The sequence below is a fragment of the Canis lupus genome, chromosome 12, assembly GCF_003254725.2.
Source record: "Canis lupus dingo isolate Sandy chromosome 12, ASM325472v2, whole genome shotgun sequence".
NCBI classification, from domain to species: Eukaryota; Metazoa; Chordata; class Mammalia; order Carnivora; family Canidae; genus Canis; species Canis lupus.
This window is the reverse complement of record NC_064254.1, coordinates 72,192,711-72,215,436: the sequence shown is the minus strand read 5'-3', so window position 1 is coordinate 72,215,436 and position 22,726 is coordinate 72,192,711. Positions and strand designations below refer to the sequence as shown.

Here is a 22,726-nt window from a genome sequence, read left to right as displayed (position 1 = left end):
CGCTACTGTTGTTAACTGAAAGCTTTACTGAGAACAACACGTATTTTGTATATGTGTTACATGCTGTATTTTTATAATATGGTAAGCTAGAAAAAAAGAAAATGTTAAAATCATAAGGAAAATACATTTTCAGAATTGTATCAAGAAAAATCTGCATATAAGCAGATCCGTGCAGTTCAGAGCCATGAATTTTAGGAGTCGACTTCAGTTGATTTTAGATTGCAATTCATGGTTGAGCTGAAGTTTCTGCTACCTCAATATTCCAAAAACCAAATTCTGACAGACTGTTACTACCATTGTGACATGCAGATCTTTCCTCTGCTGAGACCAAGAGTGGCCAAAAAGTTAATCTCAAATCCCTTGCATTTATTTGCAGTTATCTTTTAGATGATGAGTTTGCTTGTATGCTAATACTAAACTAAGTCCTCTGTCCATTTACATAATTTTCCTTGCTTTCTTGCTTCATTTAACTTTATTGAAGAATATACAGCTTTTCTTCTTTGATTTCTTTTTAATTTTTTAAAAGATTTTATTTATTCATGAGAGACACAGAGAGAGACAGAGGCAGAGACACAGGCAGAGGGAGAAGCAGGCTTTATGCAGGGAGCCCGACGCGGGACTCGATCCCAGGACCCTGCGATCATGCTCTGAGCCAAAGGCAGATACTCAACTGCTGAGCCAGCCAGGGACCCCTCTTTTTAATTTTTATAGTGCCATTTTTGGATTATTTTTACCTTTCATATTCATTTAGAAATCCCGGCAGTTTTTAGACACAAAAAATTTAAAAGTCTAATTATAGTCCAACAGAAAAACAACATTCATTAGAAGCACTGACTCTGCTACAAGGGTAGAAGGAAACTTGGAAATAAACTCTAACCTTGTCTTTTGACAAGATGGAAGAAACAGGTCAGATTAGGTAGGTGGTAACTTGTTCGGATTCCTTTGGTGAGTACTGGTAAAAGTAGGATGAGAAGTTCTGAATTGAGTCCTTTTTTCTTTTTTCTTTTCACTCAGTGACCAAAAATGTACAACTAGCTTATTTTGGGCTTCTCATTTTTCTTATTAACAGTTGCAGTTTATAAGCATTTAAAGATACATTATTCTTTGCCATTGACAAAATAAATCCACATAAGGAAAAATAGCTTTATTTTTAAAGAAATTAAATATCTCTTTGTATACATGAGACATCATCTTTGATTTAGCCCTAAGCTGACTGTGTTACCATATTCCAGTAAGAGTCTGGAAAGCAATTTCAAGTACATTACCATATACTTAGCAGGTATCAAACAGAGCTACTGACATTGAGGAAAAAATTTCAGTAACTATCTGCCCACCCTGAGATACTCATTCTCACAATACATTTGGGATTATTTGAGCATTTAAAAATTTAATGAAATAATTTATCTTTTCATTGCATGTGTCAATATGTGAAGTTCTCCGCTACAATCCAGGTGAAATAATGATAGTGACTGTTGTGTTTTCTGACACTGTCCTAATGGACAGAGTGAAATTATAGCATAAAGAGTGGCTAAGAATTTACTGTAAACATCTGGCTTCTGACATCTTGCCACAAGTAGCTACTGTCAGTCCTACATAAAGCACGTGGAACACAATAATCCTGGATTGTGGTATAACTATAAAACCTCTGAAAGTGTTTTTATCAACCTTTTTCTCATTATTATCCCCTCCCAGTGGAAAATTAAATTCAACCAAATTAAATTTAATTAATAAATTTATATTTCTCCCTAATGAGAGAAATTAATACCAAAGAATAAGATTTACTGGGCAGGGTGGAGCTTTGGAGGGCCACAATTCATTGCAGTATCTGATATTTTTTTCACCCCAAGAACCAATTTTTGTACCATTGAGAATATATGCCTTAAAAAGTGAATGAAAATTAATTATACAGCCTTTAACACTAGTAGGGGGAAAATCCTTATGAGTAACATTGAAGGTTGAAATAGTTGGCTTCTCATTTCTGTCCCATACTGGCTGTGTGTCTCAAAGAAATCCTCTTTATCTTCTTGTTTCGGAAAACATAAAAATAGCATAAAGCCTGATAACTTGGAAATATCATTTATTCTCACTAGACTCAGTGTTCTTGGTTGTAAGTGGAAGGAACAGATATAGATCAGTTATTCTCAATTCTGGCTGCATTTTCCTGGGGCAGGTAAATGTCTGTGCTCATCTCTATTTCCAGACCAATTAAACCAATCTCTGGAGGTTATGGTGTAGCTAGTGATTCTTGAACCTTAGTACATGATTCACACTAATATTAAACACAGGTTGCTGGGCTGCATCCCCCGAGTTTCTGATTATGCAGGTCTTGGGTGGAGCCTGCAAATTTGAATTTTACCATGTTCTCAGGTGATGCTGTGCTAATAGCTTGGGGACCACACTTTGAGGACCGCTGGTCTAGCATATGTGTAAATGTGTGTGTGTGTGTGTGAATATGTATGTATATATCCTCCCAGGTGAGTCCTAATCTCAGAACTATTGGTGTAGAAAATATTAATAAGGTTCTTTTCAGTTCTAGGATACTGAGATTTCAGTATAATGAGAGTTGCTGGGCATCAAGATGTTCTATACAGAAAGGAGACCTATGGAAAGACATTATCGATTTCTTGGTCAATTATCATTCAGAATATGTTCCTATAAAGCATTTTACAGTATTTTTTGAAAAGTAACATTTTACAGTACATTTGCTGCATATATGGTTCTTCATTTTTCAGTAAAGACAGTCTATTTGGTTGTCAGTGTCTCATTATTTGATAGAATCAACGGAGGCTTTGGATAGTAGCCAGCTGTTTTTGAATTGCTTGAAGAGAACCTTGAGAATTTGTAGTCCAGGGGTAATTCTGGAAAAAAAAATTTTTTTTATTATTCTGCAAGTCTTAAAAGGCTGTTTATAAACATATCAAAATTTGAGTCATTGATAATAAAAACTTTATTTTTAGAGTTTAACAATTTCAGTATTTTTTTTGTTGCTTGGATAGGTTGCACGTAAGATGAAGAGTATAAATGTCTTTCTCTATAAAATTTACAATAATATTTAAGTCAAAATATATTTAGATGTTTTATAAATCATCTTTGAGATCTAACTGGTGAGTTTAATTTTAACATTCTCTGTACAAAAGTTAACACATAAAATAAGAATGCTCATCTGATTTTTTTTTTTTTTAATTTAAAAGTCTCTCAGGCTCTACTCAGAGCATCATGTAACTGATAAATGAGAACTAATAATCTTCATGGCCCGAAGCTGTACGAGAGTTACTAAGAATAATTTTTGAATGCTTAGATAAATAAGTATTTTAATATACATAATGTGGCAGCTTTCTCCATATGAGAAGCAACACACACACACACACACACACGCATGTGCACACAGCCACAAGGAAACTGGGAGAGAGAACATAAAACGCATACTTTATTGATGGCGAGGAATTGTGACAACTTTATATAAGTTTCTCAAAAGCTAGCCTTCAGATATCTTCTTCCTACATGTCTTCAAACACTGTGATATGTGTCATGTTACGATAATCATTTCATATGCAGATACTGGGCAATAATCCTTATTTCAAAAATTTCATAAGTCCTGAGTACTTTGAAAATGACACTAGCATAAAGATTATACTGTATTTTAAATGCCAGTGAGAATCCTCAAGCTCAAGGAGTTAATCCTGGGGAAAAAAACCAGTGCTGAGATTGGGAACAAGGAATACTGCCTTTCTGGTGCCCGAGAAACCTAAGATGCTGTAAACAGAAAAACGTTCAATATTAGAGAATTTCATTGGTCTCGACTGCTCACTTGGCTGTGGTATGTTTTGAGCCACACATTAAAAAGGCATTAGAAAGGCAATTGCTAATACTGAGTTTCTAAAATTATATATCTGAGCTCTTGGATTTCTGATAAGCCACGAAGACAATACAGGCTAAGAGGTCAACCAGCCGTCTGCTTGCCTTTCCTACAATTTGCTGAAGTGAATGTTTAGGTCTCTGCGTAACTATTATTATAAGGTTAAAAATGGTTACATCATCACAGTGCTTGTAAACCAATCATTACTGTAATGTATATAAGTACAAGCTTATAAAATCTGTAAAAATGAATATTTGTATTTAACTGTCAATGAGATAACCCACTCTAAGGAGGCATCTATTTAGAAAGAAACATTTCATGAATGCAAAAAAGTTTTCAGAGGCAAAGAGGGAGTATTTGTTTATTTTTCACCTCTTATCTCATTTAAAGCAAACATCTGATTTTCTCTTCCAGGTAGCAGAAAAGACCCATTACTGTTAAGAAATATGGGCATTTTATGACCAGGTGAGAGCAGATGACTCTTCTGTCAAAACAAGGCTCTGCACGCTGGGGATTCAACAGGAGGGAAAGAGTGGCACCTCGGTTTTAGGAAGGTCATTTCTGGTGCTATTTGGAAGAAAAGAGACAGGCAGACAACACCTGAATTTTTATTTACCACAATATTCTATTAAACCCTGTGTATTAAATACACTCTAATATCAACAATATTATCTACCAATTAAATTAATTGAGCCAAAATGAACAAATATTCTTGATACAGTAAGTTCTATGTAAAATATATTAGAAACAGAACAACTCTTGGAACTTTTTAAAAAAGAGATATTAGCAGGACAACATGTATATAAAGATTCTATTCTGTCGTCAACAGGTGAGGCCACGGCCATCGTGTTTTGCTTCAACCGTCCCTCCTGGAGAGGTGAGGTTCGGCACCCAGGAGCATCCGCCCTACTGACTGTTCCCGCAATGACCGATCTCTCCTCTCTGAGAACGTGAACACGGCAGGGCGCTAATTAGAGACCAACACCCGCCTCTGCCCTGGGCAGCAAAATCAACAAGCGAGTATGGCAGGGCCTCCCTCTCCTTCTTTCCCCACAAAAAATCGGTACCTGTTTAGCTTTGTCTGACTACCGTTAAGGCCTTCTTCTTCTTTTTTTTTTTTTTTTCCTTCTTACTATTTTCTCCTGAGAAAAGTCAGAAAGACAAAAGCTCAGCGCCAAGGTCTTTTCCAGGAGGCCGAGGAAGAAAGCTTTTGGGAAATGAAGATGGAAGGTGCACTAATGTTATTACTGCTTCTTTATGGGAAAGTGATTACCCCAAAAGATGGAGGGGGGGGTTATTTTCCAGTTCTTCAGAGAAATATTTAAATCCTGGAATAATGAAGATGCACTTTACTTTGACTTTCTTACTGTTTCATAACTGCATCCCATTGGACCAGGGTTGATCCACGTACTATACAGTAATTCATTGCCTTCCATTATCACATTACTTTATTCTCTCTATAAATTTGAGTCAATTTGAAATAAAGGAAGAGTAAAATATAAAAATTAAAAATAATAGGTTTAATTCTGGGCTAGCCCCTGTTTTCAAATTACAAGTTCCATTTCTTTTTTTTTTTTTAGTTTTTTTTTTTTTTTTTCAAGTTTCATTTCTTTGACAGGAAAATTGTAAAAGGAAGACATATATTTAGGTGATCTTTCTTTAATTTTATGTGTACAAGCACGGAACAAAGTGAAAATTAAACTATTCTTTTGAAATGAATGAGGAGATCTTATTTTAATGAGCAGGATATACTGACATGCCGGGTTTGTATGCTGGCATAGGGAGTGGCCTTGTGGGAAGGGTGTATGTACTTCAGGGTCGTCATTATCATCACGTCACCACCACGACCCTATCAATAACTCAGATGAACATCTCGCTTTACTTTCTTGCACATCCATCTCGTGAGGGAGGAAACGCAGCTTGGTGTATTATTCCTGATTCAAGAGAAGAATCTAAGGTTCAAAAAACCTAAGTAGACCTCCGCTTAGGACCTGGAGCTAGGACAGCTAGCAAAGCCGAATAAAATACAAGCATCAGGGTGAAGCCCCTGGAGAGGCCGCCAGGACCCGGGGCCTGGGCCACCCGAGCTCGGGAGGCAGGCGCCGAGCAGGGGCAGTGCCGAGGGGGCAGGGGGACTCGTGCCAGGAGTCTGCCGCGGGGGGACGGCTGCTGGACTCTGCTGGCTTCTCCTCAGGAGTGTTGCTAAGGTCTGGGGCGGAACTGCAGGAAATTAATAAGCAAGCAAAAGCACAAACCTCTGCAAGCACAGCGGGTTTTTCAGCAGTCTCTTCTTTTTAAGAAAACGGAGGGATGAAGCTCTGACCTTAATCAGGGGCCCTATGAAGACCTCAGACTCTCAGATCTATTTCTGAAAACTGAATTTACTGTCAGGAAGTCGTCGTTCTCTTTCATGCTAGTGATGGATTCCTTCCTTTATGTCTACTTTGCTTCACTCAATACAGCGAACTCTTTCTTTTAGTTATCACTAACATGGTATCACCTCTTGCCACCTTTTGATATTCAAACTGCCCGTGTCCTGATATTTCAGAGAGGTCTTTTCTGAACAGCTCAGAGTTGGGTTCCGTCATTTCATTTTTGCCATCTATACTTAATGTAATTACTCAGCTTTAAATCTGGCATCTCACTGAATACTCTCCATTTGTCTTGTTTTTCATACTCTTTCTTCCCATTGTAGTTTTCTTTTAGATTTTAAGATTATTTTATATAATTAGCCCAGTATGTATCTCATTACGGTTTCTTTGGTAGTTACCCTAGAGATTGCAACATGCATTTTTGACTTATCAATATCTAACCGTATAATAAAAGGATTGACATCATTAAAATTTTTTTAAAATTTAAATTCAACTTAATTAACATATACCATATTATTAGTAATTTGAGTCCCAGAATGATGTTATCTTCCTTTAAGAGAATATTCTCAATCTAGTTTTAGGGATTTAGCTGACCTAACACTGAGCTTTAGTTATCCTTAAGGTAAATTCAGGGTCGCAACACAGATGAAGAGAGTCCATCAGGCCCACCGGTCCTCAGGCAGATCCCACCCTCCACTTCCCATGTCTGGAGGCTCAGGAAGCTAATGCGAGTCCCACGCACTTGCTCTGGGACCCTCCCTAGGATTAGCAAACACTAAGGGAAAAGCAGCTCCCAAAGTCGGGTTCACCTTACTTGGCTTCTTTCGCATCTTATCCTGGTAATTTTTCCTTTTATCCTAGGACTCCAAGCCGACTTAAAAAAAAAAAAAAAAGAAAAAGAAAAAAAAAGAAAAAAAAAAAAAAGAGGCCAGCTTTGTCGTCTGTAGTTGGCTCCGGGAGACAGGCAGGTCCTAACTACCCGGGTTGCTGTGACCTACGTGTATCCCAAGAAAAACAAATGCCATGGGAAGATTTTCTTGTTTGAAAGACAAGAATTCTAGTATTTACATCATTGCTGTGTAACAGCTAAAGTTCATAAGTATTTTCCTGCTTACCTGCTATTGCTTCAATACTTGGAATTGCGATTGTGCTGTAAGTACTGATTCTCTTACAAGACCAGGTGTAGACCAATGAGTCTTCTGTGTTTTCCAATCCCGACACTGAATCAATAAAAAAAGAGCCCCACTTCTTAGATAATGTATTTAGAGGTTTTGCCTTTGGTCCCTGAAACAAGAGAACAGAACAATGAAAACTATCATTAATTTCCAATGTCACCAGTTTTTCCCTCGTTAAGTTAATCAAAATAGAAAAACTGTAGGAATTTCAAACCGTATACTATATAAAAAGGAAAACAGAGCTTAGAAGTTCTTTCCTTCCCCGGTAGAAGGATCCTCCCCCGGGGGCACCTGGGTGGCTCGGGGTGAAGCATCAGACTCTGGGGTTTGGCTCACGTCATGATCTCAAGGTCTGAGATCGAGCCCCGTCGGGCTCTGCGCGGAGCACAGGTGCTGCTTAAGGTCCTCTCTCTCCTTCTCCCTCTGCCCCTTCCCCCGAGCTGCTGCTCTCTCCCTAAAAAAAAAGAAAAAAGAAGTATCCTCCCCAGTTTTGTTTGGGGACCTTTCTCATCCTCTGGGATCTGTCCTGCGCCCTCGGCCTTTAATGCATCTGTAAGGAGGGGCTGTGTGTGGCTCAACCGCCACCTCGGATCCCTCAGCAGCGGGGCCTGCCTGAGCTGAAAACTCAGCACATGTACACGCTGAACCAGACAACGCTGTTAGGCTGGCTTTTTTTTTTTTTTTTTTTTTTAAGATTTTATTTATTTATTCATGAGAAAGGCAGAGACCCAGGCAGAGGGAGAAGCAGGCTCCATACAGGGAGCCTGACGTGGGACTTGATCCCGGGTCTCCAGGATCACGCCCTGGGCCGAAGGGAGATGCTCAACCTCTGAGCCCCGCAGGTGTCCCTAGACCGGCTGCTTAATAATGAACGGTCTTATTAAGGTATCTCTCTGCTCATCCGATAAACTCTAACGTTTGGCACTTGTGATGAAAATTCTGAGTACTGTTCTGGAAAATGTGTACGTGTATGTACACGCATACACACAACTACCAGATCTTATCCCCAACTACAGTGTAGGAGATTTCATAGGGGTGTATCTATAGAGGGGAGGACCCACCTGGTTAACATATCCAGGTGTCTTGAACAAAAATATTTACTATTGATACAAAGTCATCGTTTTTGGTACTTATTGTTGCTCATTTGGATTTGAACTTGAGAAATTCTTCCCTACTCTAAGGCCACAAAAATATCTGCATGATTTTCTTCAATTAATTTTAGAGATAAATTTCTTTTTTTTTTTAATTTTTATTTATTTATGATAGTCACAGAGAGAGAAAGAGAGAGAGGCAGAGACACAGGCAGAGGGAGAAGTAGGCTCCATGCAGGGAGCCCGATGTGGGATTCGATCTCGGGTCTTCAGGATCGTGCCCTGGGCCAAAGGCAGGCGCCAAACCGCTGCACCACCCAGGGATCCCTAGAGATAAATTTCTTATATTCAGGTCTATAATCCATTTAGAATTTATATAAGGGGGAAAAAGGGACTCATTTTTCTCCATATATTGGGACTACTTAGTGCTACTTACTAAACTATCTTTTCTGGCTGATTGATAATCCTCTATCATGCATCACACTTACACGGTAACTTGCAATGTGATACAGGGTCCTATGTCTGGGTTCTTTTTCCTCTCCTCCTTGACCTTTTTATCTATTTTGTTATTAGTACTGTACTAAGAAATTACTGTAGCTTCCTAACATGATTAGTTATCTAATAGGGTGAGATTCCTCCCCTTTATTATCCTTTTTTACAAGATTATCTTAGCTATTTGTGGGCCTTCAGGTTTTGCCTAAATGCAAGATCAATTTGCGAAGGTCCAACAAAATCTTCTGGGATTCTAACATTACGTTGCCTTATAAATAAATCTGAGGAAAATAGGTATCAGTGTTATCTTAAAATATGGTCTATCTCTCCATTTTTCCATTTGTATTTAGAATCTTTTAATTAAGGTATATTTGACATATTAGTTTTAGGTGCAGAACAACATAATTTGATATTTCTACATATTGCAAAATGACCACAGTGAGTCTAGTTAACATCTGCCATTATATAAAAATTATAATTTTTTTCTTATGGTTGGAACTTTAAAAATCTACTCTCCTAGCAACGCTCAATTATGAAGTATAGTATTATTAACTATAGTTACCATTAAGTTGCCAAGACTCATTTATTTTATAACTGGAGATTTGTACTTTTGATTCCTTTTACCCGTTCAGAATCTGTAATAGAGACTTAAAAACTTCTCTGTCAAGGTCTCATGAGATGTATTAAATTAATTCCTAGACGGTGATACAGTGATTTATTTTCTTTGCTTTTGTAAATGATTTATTTCTCATCACATTTTTAAGTGCTTCCTGGTGGCACAGAGAAAAGCTATTGTTTTTCTTTTTAAGAGAGGGAAACAGGGTAATAAGCAGGGCGGGGCAGAGGGAGAGGGAGACTGAAGCACCTCCACACCCAGGTGGGGGCCTGACGGGGCTCCACCTCGACCCTGAGGTCATGACCTCAGCTGAAATCAGGAGTCAGACACCCACCTGACTGAGCCCCCGGGTGCCCCAACTATTGATTTCTGATTGCTGACGTGAACCCAGCATTTTCACAGCTCTCTTCTTCATCATAATTGTTGATTCCCTCTGGTGGTCTATGCTAATTGCCATATGACTCTGAAATAACCACATCTGGCGTTTTCTAACCCTAATTCCACAGTTCTTTTTCTTGTGGTATCGGTCATTTCTGTGTTACACAATATAATTAATAACAGATATCCTTTGTCTAGCTCAGAACTTTAAAGAGCATGTGTTTCCATCAAGTATGGCTTTTTCCCCATTAAATTTTTCCATTACAGATTATATCCTCACTGGGTTTTATTGGGTAGCCTTTCTCTAATAAAAGCCTGGCCCTTTCTTGTGTGCTGAGAATTCTCATCATTAAAATGAATTATTTTGGCACCTAAATTTCATAATATGTTATTCTAAAAAGGTAAAGAATACATTTTTATTTGTTTTGATTTAAAATGAAGAAACAGATGAGAACAGTAATGAAGGAAGCTACAGAGGAGAGCTCCTTTTGGAGGCTAATCTTATGAAATTTAAGTCTGTCCAAGTAATTACAAGATTAATGAAGTGACTTTTATTTCCCAAAACAAAGATAAATAAAAACAAATTAGTCTTTTTTAACTAGGTTTACTTAACTAGGTTTACTTTAATCATTAAAACGGGCCATTTTTGCTTATCTGTCATGCTCCAGTAAAGCTGAGTGGATAAGCAACAGACGCAGTAAGATTTTAGAAAACAATCTCTTATATAAGCCTTTCAAGTACCATTTGAGATGTTCTCTGCCCTTATCTTTTTTTTTAAATTTTTATTTGTTTATGATAGTCACCGAGAGAGAGAGAGGGGCAGAGACACAGGCAGAGGGAGAAGCAGGCTCCATGCACCGGGAGCCCGATGTGGGATTCGATCCCGGGTCTCCAGGATCGCGCCCTGGGCCAAAGGCAGGCGCCAAACCGCTGCGCCACCCAGGGATCCCTCTGCCCTTATCTTGAGCTTCCTGTCACAAACGAAGGGAAGCAGAAAGTAATCTTTACGTTCCAGATGGTTTTACACAGGGTGAAATTACTGGAAATATCTGAAAAATTGAATTCAAGCCTAAGTGAGACAAAATGCTAATCTCTACAGAATGTAGTAAATGTAAATGTTTTTGTTCAATGAGTACATTAATCCTGAAGTGATCTGGTTGATTTGTTTTCAAATTATACCATTAAAAGTTCACTTTAGCTGAATAAAGCCAACTAAAAACATCAGGAAAGAATCTGAATTCTCAGGACATGCTGTGCTTACACCAAGCTTTGATGCGCCGAGAAGCGTCCGTGTAGAGGACAGCAGACGAGCTTAACCACGAGAGCAGGCCGGTGTTGAGAATTTGTGGTCCTGGTTTGTGTTACAAGATAATTAAAAAAAAAACCTCACCCAATTGTTTTAAACTTTTTAAGCTGCCTTTAAATATAAACAGAAAGGTGTCTCCTAGAGGCTTCTCCTCCATCTAGAGAAAACCAGGTTGGCCTGCGGCCCCTGCTGAGGATGCGCCCATCGATACAAACCCGCCTCGAGACACGGGGGCGTGCAGTCTGACCGGGACAGCTCTGGAGTCAAGTGGGGCTTGGGGAGGCTTTGCTTTTTCAACATGAAGTGTCAGCCCAAAGCTAGGAATCCTGCGGCAAAGCACCTGCCTGGAGAAGAGTTCAGGGCCAAAACTGGAACCTTCTCAGGGCTTTATTCTGATCCTGTCACTCGGCCAACCCCTCCCACTCCTTGCTTCCTCACCCACGTTCAGTGCAGCAGGGCGGGCTGGGGAGGCAGAGCTTGATAGAGGGGAACAGTACTTCGAGCTTCTTAGGAAATAAAATTTTCAAGCTGTTGACTGACCAGGTCCTTTTTGATCAAGTCGAAAAACCAGTTATGAACTCTGTTCATGGGTTTGTGACTAATTAACAGGAGGAAAGGGATCCGAGGGGGAGGGCTACTGAAGAAACCCAATCTTCTAATTTCTCTTTAGTGAAAACCTTCTCCAAAGTCGCCCAGGGTAGAAGGCCTACCAGCTGTTTTAAAGACGGGCAGCCCGGGGGGCTCAGCGGTTCAGCACCGCCGTCGGCCCAGGGTCCTGGGATCGAGTCCCACGTTGGGCTCCCTGCGTGGAGGCTGCTTCTCCCTCTGCCTGTGTCTCTGCCTCTCTCTCTGCCCTTCCCCCCACCCCTGCCCCGTGTCTCTCACAAATAAATAAATAAATAAAATTTTTTTAGAAAAAAATAAAAGACTGTTTTAAAGGTCTTAAGTCAAATAGTCCAAAGAACTTCCAACATCACATTGAAGGCTAAATCCTACTCAATGGAAACCACATAAAAACCTGAATCCCTTATTCTAACATTTTATTGGGTTTACTTATAGTTATTATTTTTTAATAGATTTTAGGTTTACGGATAAATAGAGCAGATAGTACAGAGAGTTCTGCCTCCCCTTCTCCGCACTGTCTCGCCTATTAGTAACATTTCGCATTAATTGATGTGGCACATTTGTTGCTCACTAATTAACCATTCTTACAACCTTATTATTAGTGAAAGTCTGTAGTTTACATCAGGGCTAACACTTTATGTTGCATAGTTCTCTGGGCTCTGACAAATGCATAATGTCATGTTCCCACCCTTACAATGCCATACAGAAGAGTTTTACCACCACAAAAATCCCTAATGCTCCATGTAATCACCTCCCTTCCTCCTCCTGAACCCCCGGTCCCACTGGTCTTTTTACTTTCTTGTAGTTTTGCCTTTTCTAGAAAGTCATGTAGCTGCACTCATACAATACACAGCCTTTTTGGATTGCCTTCTTTCACTCAGTAGTATGCACTTTAGGGTCCTCCACGTCTTGTGTGGTTTAATAGCTCATTTCTTTATTTTTTCTTTTTTGAGTTTTTCCTTCTTTACAACTGTTCCACTGGGGTGAATTTAGACAAATGCATATTATTTTCTAATCTTTCTTCTTTTCTATTTTTTGCTTTTATATACTATTCTCCCTTTCTAGATTTATGACATATTTTACTTTTCTTTACCTCAAGTCTTCACCCAGATTTTATTCTCGGCAGCTTCAGGAGCAATTCTAAAGGAGCTACCAATTTTTTAACTTAATTCATAAAGAAAGAGGAGAATACCTTCCATGGCCAAGCAAAAGAGACACAGGGTATGAGTATAGGGAGTCGGGATCTGGCTGCCTCAGCATTAGCGAAAAAGCACCCGTGGTGTCATAGCACCGGACGGAAGCAGAGGGCTGGGAAGACCGATGGTCAGGGTCATCTTGGCATTATTCAAAAAATTATCAACAAGATCAACAATAGAGTTGAGATATCAAGAAGATCAGCAAGGGGCCAAGAGATTTCATCACTGCACAAACAAGTACTTTTTACGATATGTCAAACAGAAAGGTTTTTCTTTCCAGGAAAGAGCTCAAAGAAACCCTTACCTCATATTTTCCTTTCTTCTCTAGAGGCTCGGACTCTTCAGGCTTCCCGTCTCTGTCCCCTCTGAGCTCTTCCAGGATGAGGACTGTCTCCCAGTTACTATAATGACGGGCTGGGAAAATGTCTGAGTGCATGCTGTCACCAAAGTAAACGACCTGTAAGTCAGACAGCAAATTCTGTTTGGGGCGTGAGAACCGTGAAAGAAAGCGGTTGCTTCAGTGAAGCAGAAAATAAATTCCTCACCAGCTGTCAGAGTAGGACAAAAGTTCCATAAACACCTTAAACGTCCTTGAACAGCATCATAGGTGACCTTGGTCAACTTGCCTCAACTTTGCCCCTTTACGACATTACACAATGCATTTGCAGGCAGAAGAAAGGCAAAGGCTAACTGATTTTATTCCATTTTCTGAAGAAGTCAGAGTCCACGTGTTTCCAGGTGGGCCTGCCCTTAGAGTCTGAAGAACTGGTGGAGGATGAGATGACTTGCTACGGTTGGTTAGATTAGCAGGAGCGCACACCACGGCCGCTTTTCCAAGGGTTTCTGGGACCTGCCCAGACCTGCCGAAGCAGAATCGCTGATGGGGCACTGGGCAAGTGACCTGGGAGGCTCCCCCCATCTAATCCATATCCCTCAATTTGCATTTAATGAGGTTAAAGGAGTAAAACCAGAACCTCCACGTCAGGATGCTCCATTAAACCCCTAAGGGTTCCCAGGGGGCTGTGGCAATGGGGGACGAGGGGCACCATCGGTACCCACTGATCTGTCCAGAAAACATTTTTAGAACAAAGCGTCCTTGCCCTAAGAACGGCCCCGGGTCCAACAGCAACAATGCAACCAGGATATGGAGAGCAAGCGTCTCTTCAGGCTTGTCTGTGGCCTGATTTCAGTTAATGGTTTTGCACATAAAACTTGTCTGCTGAGCTGTTAGCAGAATCTTATTCCTCAGTGTCCTACACACGAACCCGGCTTATCCCCCAGAACTGGGGCGCCCCGCTTGGAACCTCTGCTCGTCTCTGTTTCGGACACAGACCCCGTCTAGAGCAGCAGAGCAACGGCTTATCTAAGCAGAAGGCAGGCAGCGGCACGGGATTTCCCCGTGGGAACTGAGGCCGCGCGGTTAGAACCGCGGGCGTATCACGGGGCGCGTCTGCAGCGGCCTCGGATCCCCCGCACCACAGTACCTTGGGCTCATTTCTGCCAGTCATCTTCTTCAGAAGCTCGTAGAGGTGGACGGCGTTCCCTTGGGAGTACCAGCCAGGCTTCTCAAGAGACGGTAGTGCCTCCTGCTCCTCATCGTTTTCTGAAAATAGAGTCGGACAATCGTCTATTTCTTTTTTTTTTTTAAGATTTTATTTATTTATTCATGAGAGACAGAGAGGGAGAGAGAGAGGCAGAGACACAGGCAGAGGGAGAAGCAGGCTCCATGCCGGGAGCCCGACGCGGGACTCGATCCCGGGACCTCAGGATCACGCCCTGGGCCGAAGGCGGGTGCTAACGGCTGAGCCACTGGGCTGCCCAAAAGTCCCATTTTTGACGCCATCTGCTATCCACGTGCCTCTTCTACAAAAGGTAACCACTCCTTTACGCATCCTCTTGTCCTCTCCCCCTTAAGGACATGTTCGCTGAAGTCAACTGCTCATACAACAGACCGCACGTACCGCGACACACGTGGTGAGTCCTGGCAGGTGTATGACCCGTTACGAGCTGAGCTGTGTTCTCCTCAGATTTATATGTTGAAGTCCTCACCCCAGTCTCTCAGAATATTTGAAGACAGGGCCTTTGAGGTGGTTATGTTAAAATACAATGACAAAACCAGACAAGACTGTCAAAAAGTAACCGCTTTAGGGTGCTGGAAATTAACCAAAGGCATACTAAATTGAGCTGTTCTTCCAGAAAACCCCTGGCGTCTCAGACCCAGTGGCCAACCTGAGGGGAGCCTTTCTGCCGTGCACGCAGAGGGTAACACTGGCCCCCACACGGCCACTAGGGTGGGCCTAACCCAGCATGACTGGTGTCCTCAGAAGAACCGATTAAGACACAGATAATTAGGTAATCAGGACACAGAGGAAAGGGGCGCCTGGGGGCTCAGTCGGTGAAGCATCTGCCTTAGGCTCAGGTCATGATCTCCAGGTCCTGGGACCGAGCCCCACGTTGGGCTCCTGCTCAGCAGTGATTCTGCTTCCCTCTGCCTCTCCCCCTGCTTGTGGAGATTTTATTAAATGGAGATTTTATTTATTCATGAGAGACAGAGAGACAGAGAGAGGCAGAGACCCAGGCAGAGGGAGAAGCAGGCTCCATGCAGGGAGCCCGACGTGGGACTCGATCCCGGAACCCTGGGGTCACGCCCTGGGTGGAAGGCAGACACTCAACCGCTGAGCCCCCCAGGGGTCCCTCTAATGAATTAAAAAAAATCTTTATATAATAAAAGAAAAGGCCACAGAAGAAAGACCATGTGATCGTGTGATGATAACGGGGAGAAGATGCGCATCTACAAGCTGAGAGGCCTCCGAGAAACCATCCTGCGGACACCTTGACCTCAGATTTCCAGCCCCCGGAACTGAGGGGAAGTGCACCCTGTGGCGACAGCAGTTGGCAGGTAACACAACACCCACGAGTCCTCCCCTTTAAGTGTGAATATTGGCACGCAGTTCTGCAATTTCATTTCTTTTAAACTCTAGCTAATACGCTGCAATCTGCCGAGCTTTTAAGATAGGTGCGTTTTCAGTATAATCAAGTCCCTGCTGGAGACGCGCGCGACGTCGCCGATCTGGAGCTGTTACCAGGAAAGAAACATGAGAGAGTCCTCGCAGTCCGGCGGGGGCAAGCGCCTGCCTGGGCTCAGGCCCTGATCCCGGGGTCCTGGGATGGGCCCCGACAGGGCGACCCGCTCGTCCCGCTTCCCCTGCTCATGCTCACTTGCTCTCTCTCTCTCTCTCTAAGAAATAAAATGTTAACAAAAGGGCCCCCGCCGGGGTGAGTGTGCGCTAAGGCCGGAGAAAACACTGATGTGGACGGAGAGCGGCGACGGAAACCGCCAGGAGGATAGCAGGTGCTCGCTGGGCGAGGATGGCCCGGAGGTGACCCGGGTGGGGGGGCCGGCAGCCTGGGTGAGCGGCCCGGGTGGGCCCCCCAGGAGGCCTGCGTGCCCAGCCACACTGTCCGCCCGGCAGGGAGTCACGGAGAACGGATTTAAAGGACGTGGAGATGGAAATCGGGGCCAAGTGTGCGCAGGCGGAGAGCACGAGCCGCAGGGAAGGAGGGGACCGAGTCAAGGAGCTGGGGGTGGGGCAGGTGTGAGGCAGCTGCGGCTCGCACAGCATCCGGGTGGGAAAGGGCAGGAGGCGCAGGTGCGCGCGGGGTCGGCCGCGGTGGGCGGGCAGCAGGTGCGGGAAGGAGACTGGAGCTGAGCCCAATACTGCGCAGGCCCATGGTGTGCGGGAGGGGGGTGGGAGGACGCCCTAGGAGAGGGGTCACGGGGGTAGAGGTGGGGGGGAGATCTTGGGGGTAGAGGGGTCATGGGGGGAGAGGTCACAGGGGAAGGGTGGGGGAGGTGGGGGGAGAGGTCATGGGGCAAAGGTCTGGGGGGAGATCTTAGGGGAAGAGAGGTCACGGGGTGGGGGGAGAGAGGTCGGGGGGGGAAGAAGGTTGTAGGGGGCGCAGGAGCAGCGCAGGCCGGGGCGGCCCTCTGGGGAGCTGAGGGAGGCGGCGCAGGGGAGGCTGCAGGAGCCCTCGGGAGGGCGACTCGACGGATGTTGGCTCCAAACTGCGCACCAACGGCGAGACGTCGTGCACCTGGACACTCACGCCGAGGGAAAGTCTGTCTGAGAAACGGGTGTGAAGCCGGGAAAATACCCATTTAATGCCGTCCACTGCGCTGCAGCCGACAGGACTGCGCCAGGTCCCGTCGGGTCCTCGTGGGCGGAGTGAATGAGCGCGACAGGCGGAAGCCTCGCCCTCTGGGGAGACCAGTGGATTCAACAGGAGAACAAGGTTCTCCTTTGCTGTAGTTCACAATCCTTAGAAAATCCCATGATTTAGAGACTGAAACTGTGTCGATGCTGTTTACTCACAGCCACGATTTAACTGGTTGCATTTGTATGAAAATAGCTTTAATGACTTACTTTGTATTGATCGTGAGCACAATGAATACTCCACGGAGACCGAATATTTTAGTAGAGAGAGAGGTGGAGGGGGACGGGCAGTGGGGACTGAGCAGACAGATGGCCGAGGAAGCAGCACCAGCAGCAAAACAAGCGCCAGGAACGTCAGGAACCGGAACCCCCCCCCCTCGTCCTCTGCTGACCCGCCGGCAACCTTACTGCCCTCACATTTGCATTAACTCCACAGACTGCAGGGCATCGTCCACAGGAATATTTTAAATCGGAGGCCCAGGAAGTTAGAGCAGGAAAGCACCTTAGAGATCCTCTAGTCTAATCATTCCTGGATGTGAGACCCCAGAGGCCAGCTTGGCCATTGTCCCCAGGAAAAGCACGAGATCCCACATACTCTGAGCAGAGCGCAGAGACGCAGCGTCAACCGGACGATGCAGAGCGTGCGCGGTGGGGAGGGGCAAAGGGCCGGGAGGTTTGGGGGGGGCAGTTCTGTGCAGTCAAGGAACGAAGACACAACACACAGTGGCCAGTGGCAGGTGTACAGGGTCTGAAGAGGTCCCTGGAGGAAGTGGAACCAGCGAGTGTAGACAACTCTTTCTAGAATTTGAGCTGTGGAGGTACTCAGAGAATTGAGGTTTTAGCCAGAAGACAATGTAGGATCAGGGCATATTTTATTTTATTTTATTTTATTTTTTAAACTGAAGATACGAGAATATGCATATACGTCAATGAGAATGGTCTAGCACAGCCGTTCCCAACTGTGCCAATTTTGCTCGCCAGGGCAAATCTGGCAGTGTCTATAGACATTTTTGGGTTTTACGACTTGGAATGCGGGATGCTACTGGCATCGAGTGATTAGAGGCTAGTGATGCTGCCAAGTCGCCCTAACACAGGGGACAGCACCTCCTACCTCCACTAACGAACAAGTGTGTGGCTCCAAGCCCCAGAAGTGCTAAAGAGAATCTGGTCTAGGAGAAAAGGACAGAGTGATGAGAAAATCTACACCTGTTCTCTATCTGGAGTAGTACTTAGACTATTCCAGAGGGTTTTTTTTTTTTTTTTAAGATCTTATTTTCAAGTAATCTCTACACCCAGTTTGGGGCTCCAACTCCTAAGCTCCGCGACTGAGAGTCACATGCTCCACGGACCGAGCCAGCCAGGCGCCCCGTGTTCCACAGAGATTTGTACTAAAATTTCACACACATACCGGTAATGGAAAACCATGCACATTAAAAATATACCAAATTTATTTTTACCATATTGGAGACCACAAGTGCATTAACTTTTACCGCATTTTTCGCACTATATCTGTTTATGGCTTGAAAAGTATCAAGAGACAGAGGATGACCTGTTTAAAATCTATTATGCAGAAGTACCATCTGCAGTCTGGCTTCTACCCCCATCATTCTCTCCGCATGTGACCTCACACAAGCCCCGCGGCTTTAAAACATCCCATGAGCATCAAGAGGACTCTCCCAAATTTATACCTCGAGCCTAAAGCTGTTCCCTTGGACTCCATGCTCATCTATACACTTTCTTTCTTTGTTTCTTTTTTTTTTTTTTTAGAGATTTTGTTTATTTATTCATGAGAGACAGAGAGAGAGAGAGAGAGAGGGGCAGAGACCCAGGCAGAGGGAGAAGCAGGTTCCCTGCAGGGAGCCCAACACGGGACTCAATCCCGGGACTCCAGGATCACACCCCGGGCTGAAGGCGGCGCTAAACCGCTGCACCACCCGGGCTGCCCTCCTCTATACAATTTCCTGTTAGTCCCAGTTGAGTAACTCCTAGGCATTTCAAGATTAATATGTCAAAAAATGATTTCTTAATAGCTTAAACCCCGACCGTAGAAAACCTCTCCCTCTGTATTTTCCCTCACGGCTGTAGATGGTACCACCATTCACCCATTTGCTCAATTCAGAAAAAAATAAAAATCACCAAGTCATTTTTGGTTATTCTTTTCATCCTCCATTTCTGAGAACATCACCAGGTCCTGGTGTTCCATCTCCACCACGTGCCTCACTAGGTCTAGTGCCTCCAGCACTAGCTCCTCACACCGAACCAGCACAGCCTCTCGGTCGGGCCGCGTCTGCTCTCCCTCCTTCTCTGTCCTTGCCGCCCGCCCCGTTCCCCGTCCCGTTCCCCGCCCCACAGCCAGAGCTCTCCACGTTAGGCTTACACCTCAACTGAATAGCTTCACGTAGCTTGTGGAATAAAATTCTAACCTGCTTCCACATATGGGGCTGCCCCCCCCGCCCCCCGAATCACCAGCATCCTCTGTCACCGGAACTTGCCTAAACCACCGCCACCCGGGCGTGTGCGTTTGCGTGTCCGGCTGCCAGTGACACTCTTCCTCTGCTCTTCTCAAGGCCTGTCCCCCAGGTCCTGCCCGGCAAGTCCTCCCTCCTGAGCTTTCTGGACAGGCCTCCCCGGGTCAAGCACGCTCAGGCGCCCTCCTGGTTGACCCCAACAGGCAGTCATGACAGGTAACACGGTCTGTGGCCCATCGTCACCCGCACGTATGTAATGCGCCTGCTTACGTGTGCCTGTGGGGGAAGACCTGGCATCACTTCACCCCCCGTGCTGTTTCACACTGGACTCTGCACACACGTGTCGGCCAGTGGGTAGTTAAGTAACTGAAAGAACAAATCTTAAATAAGAGAAGGAAGAAGCACAATGTTAACTTACCAAGTGTCCAGAAAGGTCTTTGACTTGGTAGATGGGAGAAGAAACCAGGCTTCAGTGCATTTGTAATCACAATGTCAAAAAGGTCTGTAAAATCGTTCCTAAAAAAGCAAGAATGTTTTTCATGATTTTAAAGAATTAGAGAAAGTCCATATAAAACAGAACTTAATCTTTACCTATCTGACCACAGAACCACTTCCTGTCTTTTGATTAACTTCCACGCACTTTCTATGTATTTCATATGTAGAAATGGAAGGCGGGTGAGCGCCATTCTTTCCTGAAATGGACCTTTAAGTATAAACACGAGGGGGGGATGCACAGTAACCCAGGAAGTGTGCTAAGCCGGCCTCCTGACGCTCACAGCGACAGTGAAGGACTTCAAGAGCTCCTAACAACAAAAATACTCGCGAGCTGGGTCTTCAAATGTGGGGCCTGAGCTCTGGGTCTGTTAGCACGGAGTCATGACTAATCTTGTGCGCCACGTGGATCCCGCGGAAAGCTAGCACTGTATGCATTCAAGTGACCTCTTTCAGGGTGTTCAAATATGGAGAAGATACCTTATTTTGGAAATCGGTGAAATCTTAGGATGTGGTGATTTTTAGATAACAAGACTAACAGTTTTTCCGCCTGGGATCCCCTGGGACGGCGAAGGAAAGCGGGGACTCTGGCACTGCGGGGACGACAGTTACCGGGCTCAGCTGCGCTAGAGGCTGGGACAGGGAGGCAAGCTTGGGTTGTCCCTGCTAACGAAGGAGAAGGTCAGAGGGCTGCAGCCTGGTCCCGGCGTCAGGACAGCTCGCTGGTTTCATGGTCTACGAGGCCCCAGGCGGGGCGTCCGGGACGCGTGCCTTAATTCACCCCGAGGATCCCGGGCCTCTGTGTTCAGAAGGTGACGGATATGCCACCGGCCGACCGAACGCCACATGCGCTGAGGAGCGTGGACGCTGGGAGGCTAAGGGCGGCCGCCTCAGGTCACTTGGGAGGGGGAAATGTGCTTCACGCTCAGCACTTCGGTTCGTGCTGAAAGTGCAGGAGCACCCGGGGGGCCAGCAGCCCAGTTGAGGGTCCGGCCGTGGCCAGGCGGGGCCTGGCGTCACTCGCCGGGGTGGCGGAACCGAGGATGGACACGTGACCAGCAGCTCCCTGAGCTGCCCTCGGGGCCCCGCTCATGCGCATGAGCTTTACGGCCCCATCTTCAAGAGGATGCCAAGGAGGGGAGCGGTGAGGGCACAGGTGTCGGGCTCGGGGGTGGCCGGGCGGGCTCGCGGCCGCGTGCCCGAGGCCTGTGCACCTGGACCGCCCGGGCGTTCCGGGACGACAGCGCGGCCCAGGGCCCCTCGGCGGCCACCCAGGGTTGGCAGGGACGGCGCGGCCTCAGCCCCGCGTGGCGCGACGTGCTTGGGCAGCGGGAGCGGCTGGGCCGGAGCCGGGCCGGCGGCCGCTCACCCGAGGATGTGCTCGCACAGAAGCCGGCAGTAGTCGCTGTGAGAGCTGGTGATGAGCAGCAGGACCTTCCCGGCACGCTTGAGCTGCCGGAGCCACCTCTTCACAGACTCGGGGCACGTGTGCAGGTATCTGCCCGGGTCCCTCTTGATTTCTGGAAAATATATTCCACAGTTTTCTGAAAAACAAAAATGTCAAGGAGATTTTTCTTTAAACATTTTTTTGGCTCACTGTGTCCCCAGGAAGTTCATGTCTCAAAGCCACAGGTGAAACGAGGAGGACCGGACCGCGGCTGGGACGTGGCCGCGACGCTGCGTCAGGCGCCCCCGCCCAGGCCCGGCGCCCAGGGCACAGCGGACCGGAGCCGCGCCAGTCCCGAGGCAGGACGCCCCAGCGCGCTAGGAACGTCCCCGCGTGAGCGCTCCTCCCATCGTCCCGCAAGCATTTGCCGAATACGAATGACGAGCACGCGGCGGTGCCCCGAAGCGGCCTCAGGTCACCGCAGGCCCCACCCGGGCGGCCGCGCAGGCCAGACGACAGCAGGGGACACGCGCCCCAGGGAGACCACGGCCCACGCGGCGGCGACACGGGACACAGCGAAGCCCGCTCCTCCCGGGTGTGGCCCACAGGAGCACCGCGTGCGGCCCCACGGCCCCTCCGTAGCCTTCGACTGTGGGGCGACCCTTAAAAAGTCTGTTTTTCAGAGAAGAGACGGCGCCGGTGAGCAGGGCTAATCCGAGAAGGAGAAAACTGAAATCAAAGAGCCAAGCACAGACTCGTCTCAGGAGGGACTCAGTCCGCGGCGGGGCTGGGCTTCGGGGCCTGTAACGCCCAAGGGGGTCTCAGCCGTCAGATTCCTCCAGAAAAACAAAGCTTTTGTAGCAATAGAGATATTAGGGGGTGGATAACATGCCCTTTGTGGTATATGATGCGGGAAACATCTCCACGCTCGAGTCTGTACCAGACCCCATAGCCGAGAAAACGGCTGTTCCACATGTGCGTGCCTCGGGCCTTCCCGTGACCCAAACGTAAGTTGTTGTGCGAACCACTCCATTTCCAAATGAATAAAAAAATAAAGCA

The 22,726-nt window shown here is 45.8% G+C and overlaps 1 protein-coding gene and 1 long non-coding RNA gene across 6 annotated transcripts in view; one reads left to right on the top strand and one right to left on the bottom strand.

The window, feature by feature from the left end:
• The window catches only part of LOC112658537 (uncharacterized), a 57,410-nt gene that overhangs the window by 26,356 nt on the left and 8,328 nt on the right, over positions 1 to 22,726 (top strand). For 3 of the 4 annotated variants that reach the window (XR_007401405.1, XR_007401404.1, XR_007401403.1), the window contains exons 2-4: positions 4,271 to 4,321; positions 4,686 to 4,733; positions 7,090 to 7,380. This is a non-coding gene — a long non-coding RNA (uncharacterized LOC112658537). Of the gene's footprint in view, positions 1 to 2,854; positions 4,322 to 4,685; positions 5,576 to 7,089; positions 7,381 to 22,726 lie in introns of those variants that run through there. The other variant, XR_007401402.1, reaches the window with a different exon arrangement.
• NT5DC1 (5'-nucleotidase domain containing 1) overlaps positions 1,130 to 22,726 on the bottom strand; it is a 118,955-nt gene continuing 97,358 nt past the window's right edge. For both annotated transcript variants that reach the window (XM_025444773.3, XM_025444775.3), the window contains exons 7-12: positions 21,650 to 21,824; positions 20,207 to 20,304; positions 14,591 to 14,709; positions 13,411 to 13,563; positions 7,344 to 7,512; positions 1,130 to 2,858 (exon numbers count right to left, since the gene is read on the bottom strand). In XM_025444773.3, the coding sequence (XP_025300558.3) occupies positions 2,743 to 2,858; positions 7,344 to 7,512; positions 13,411 to 13,563; positions 14,591 to 14,709; positions 20,207 to 20,304; positions 21,650 to 21,824 (830 nt within the window). In that variant the 3' untranslated portion in view covers positions 1,130 to 2,742. The remainder of the gene's footprint in view (positions 2,859 to 7,343; positions 7,513 to 13,410; positions 13,564 to 14,590; positions 14,710 to 20,206; positions 20,305 to 21,649; positions 21,825 to 22,726) is intronic.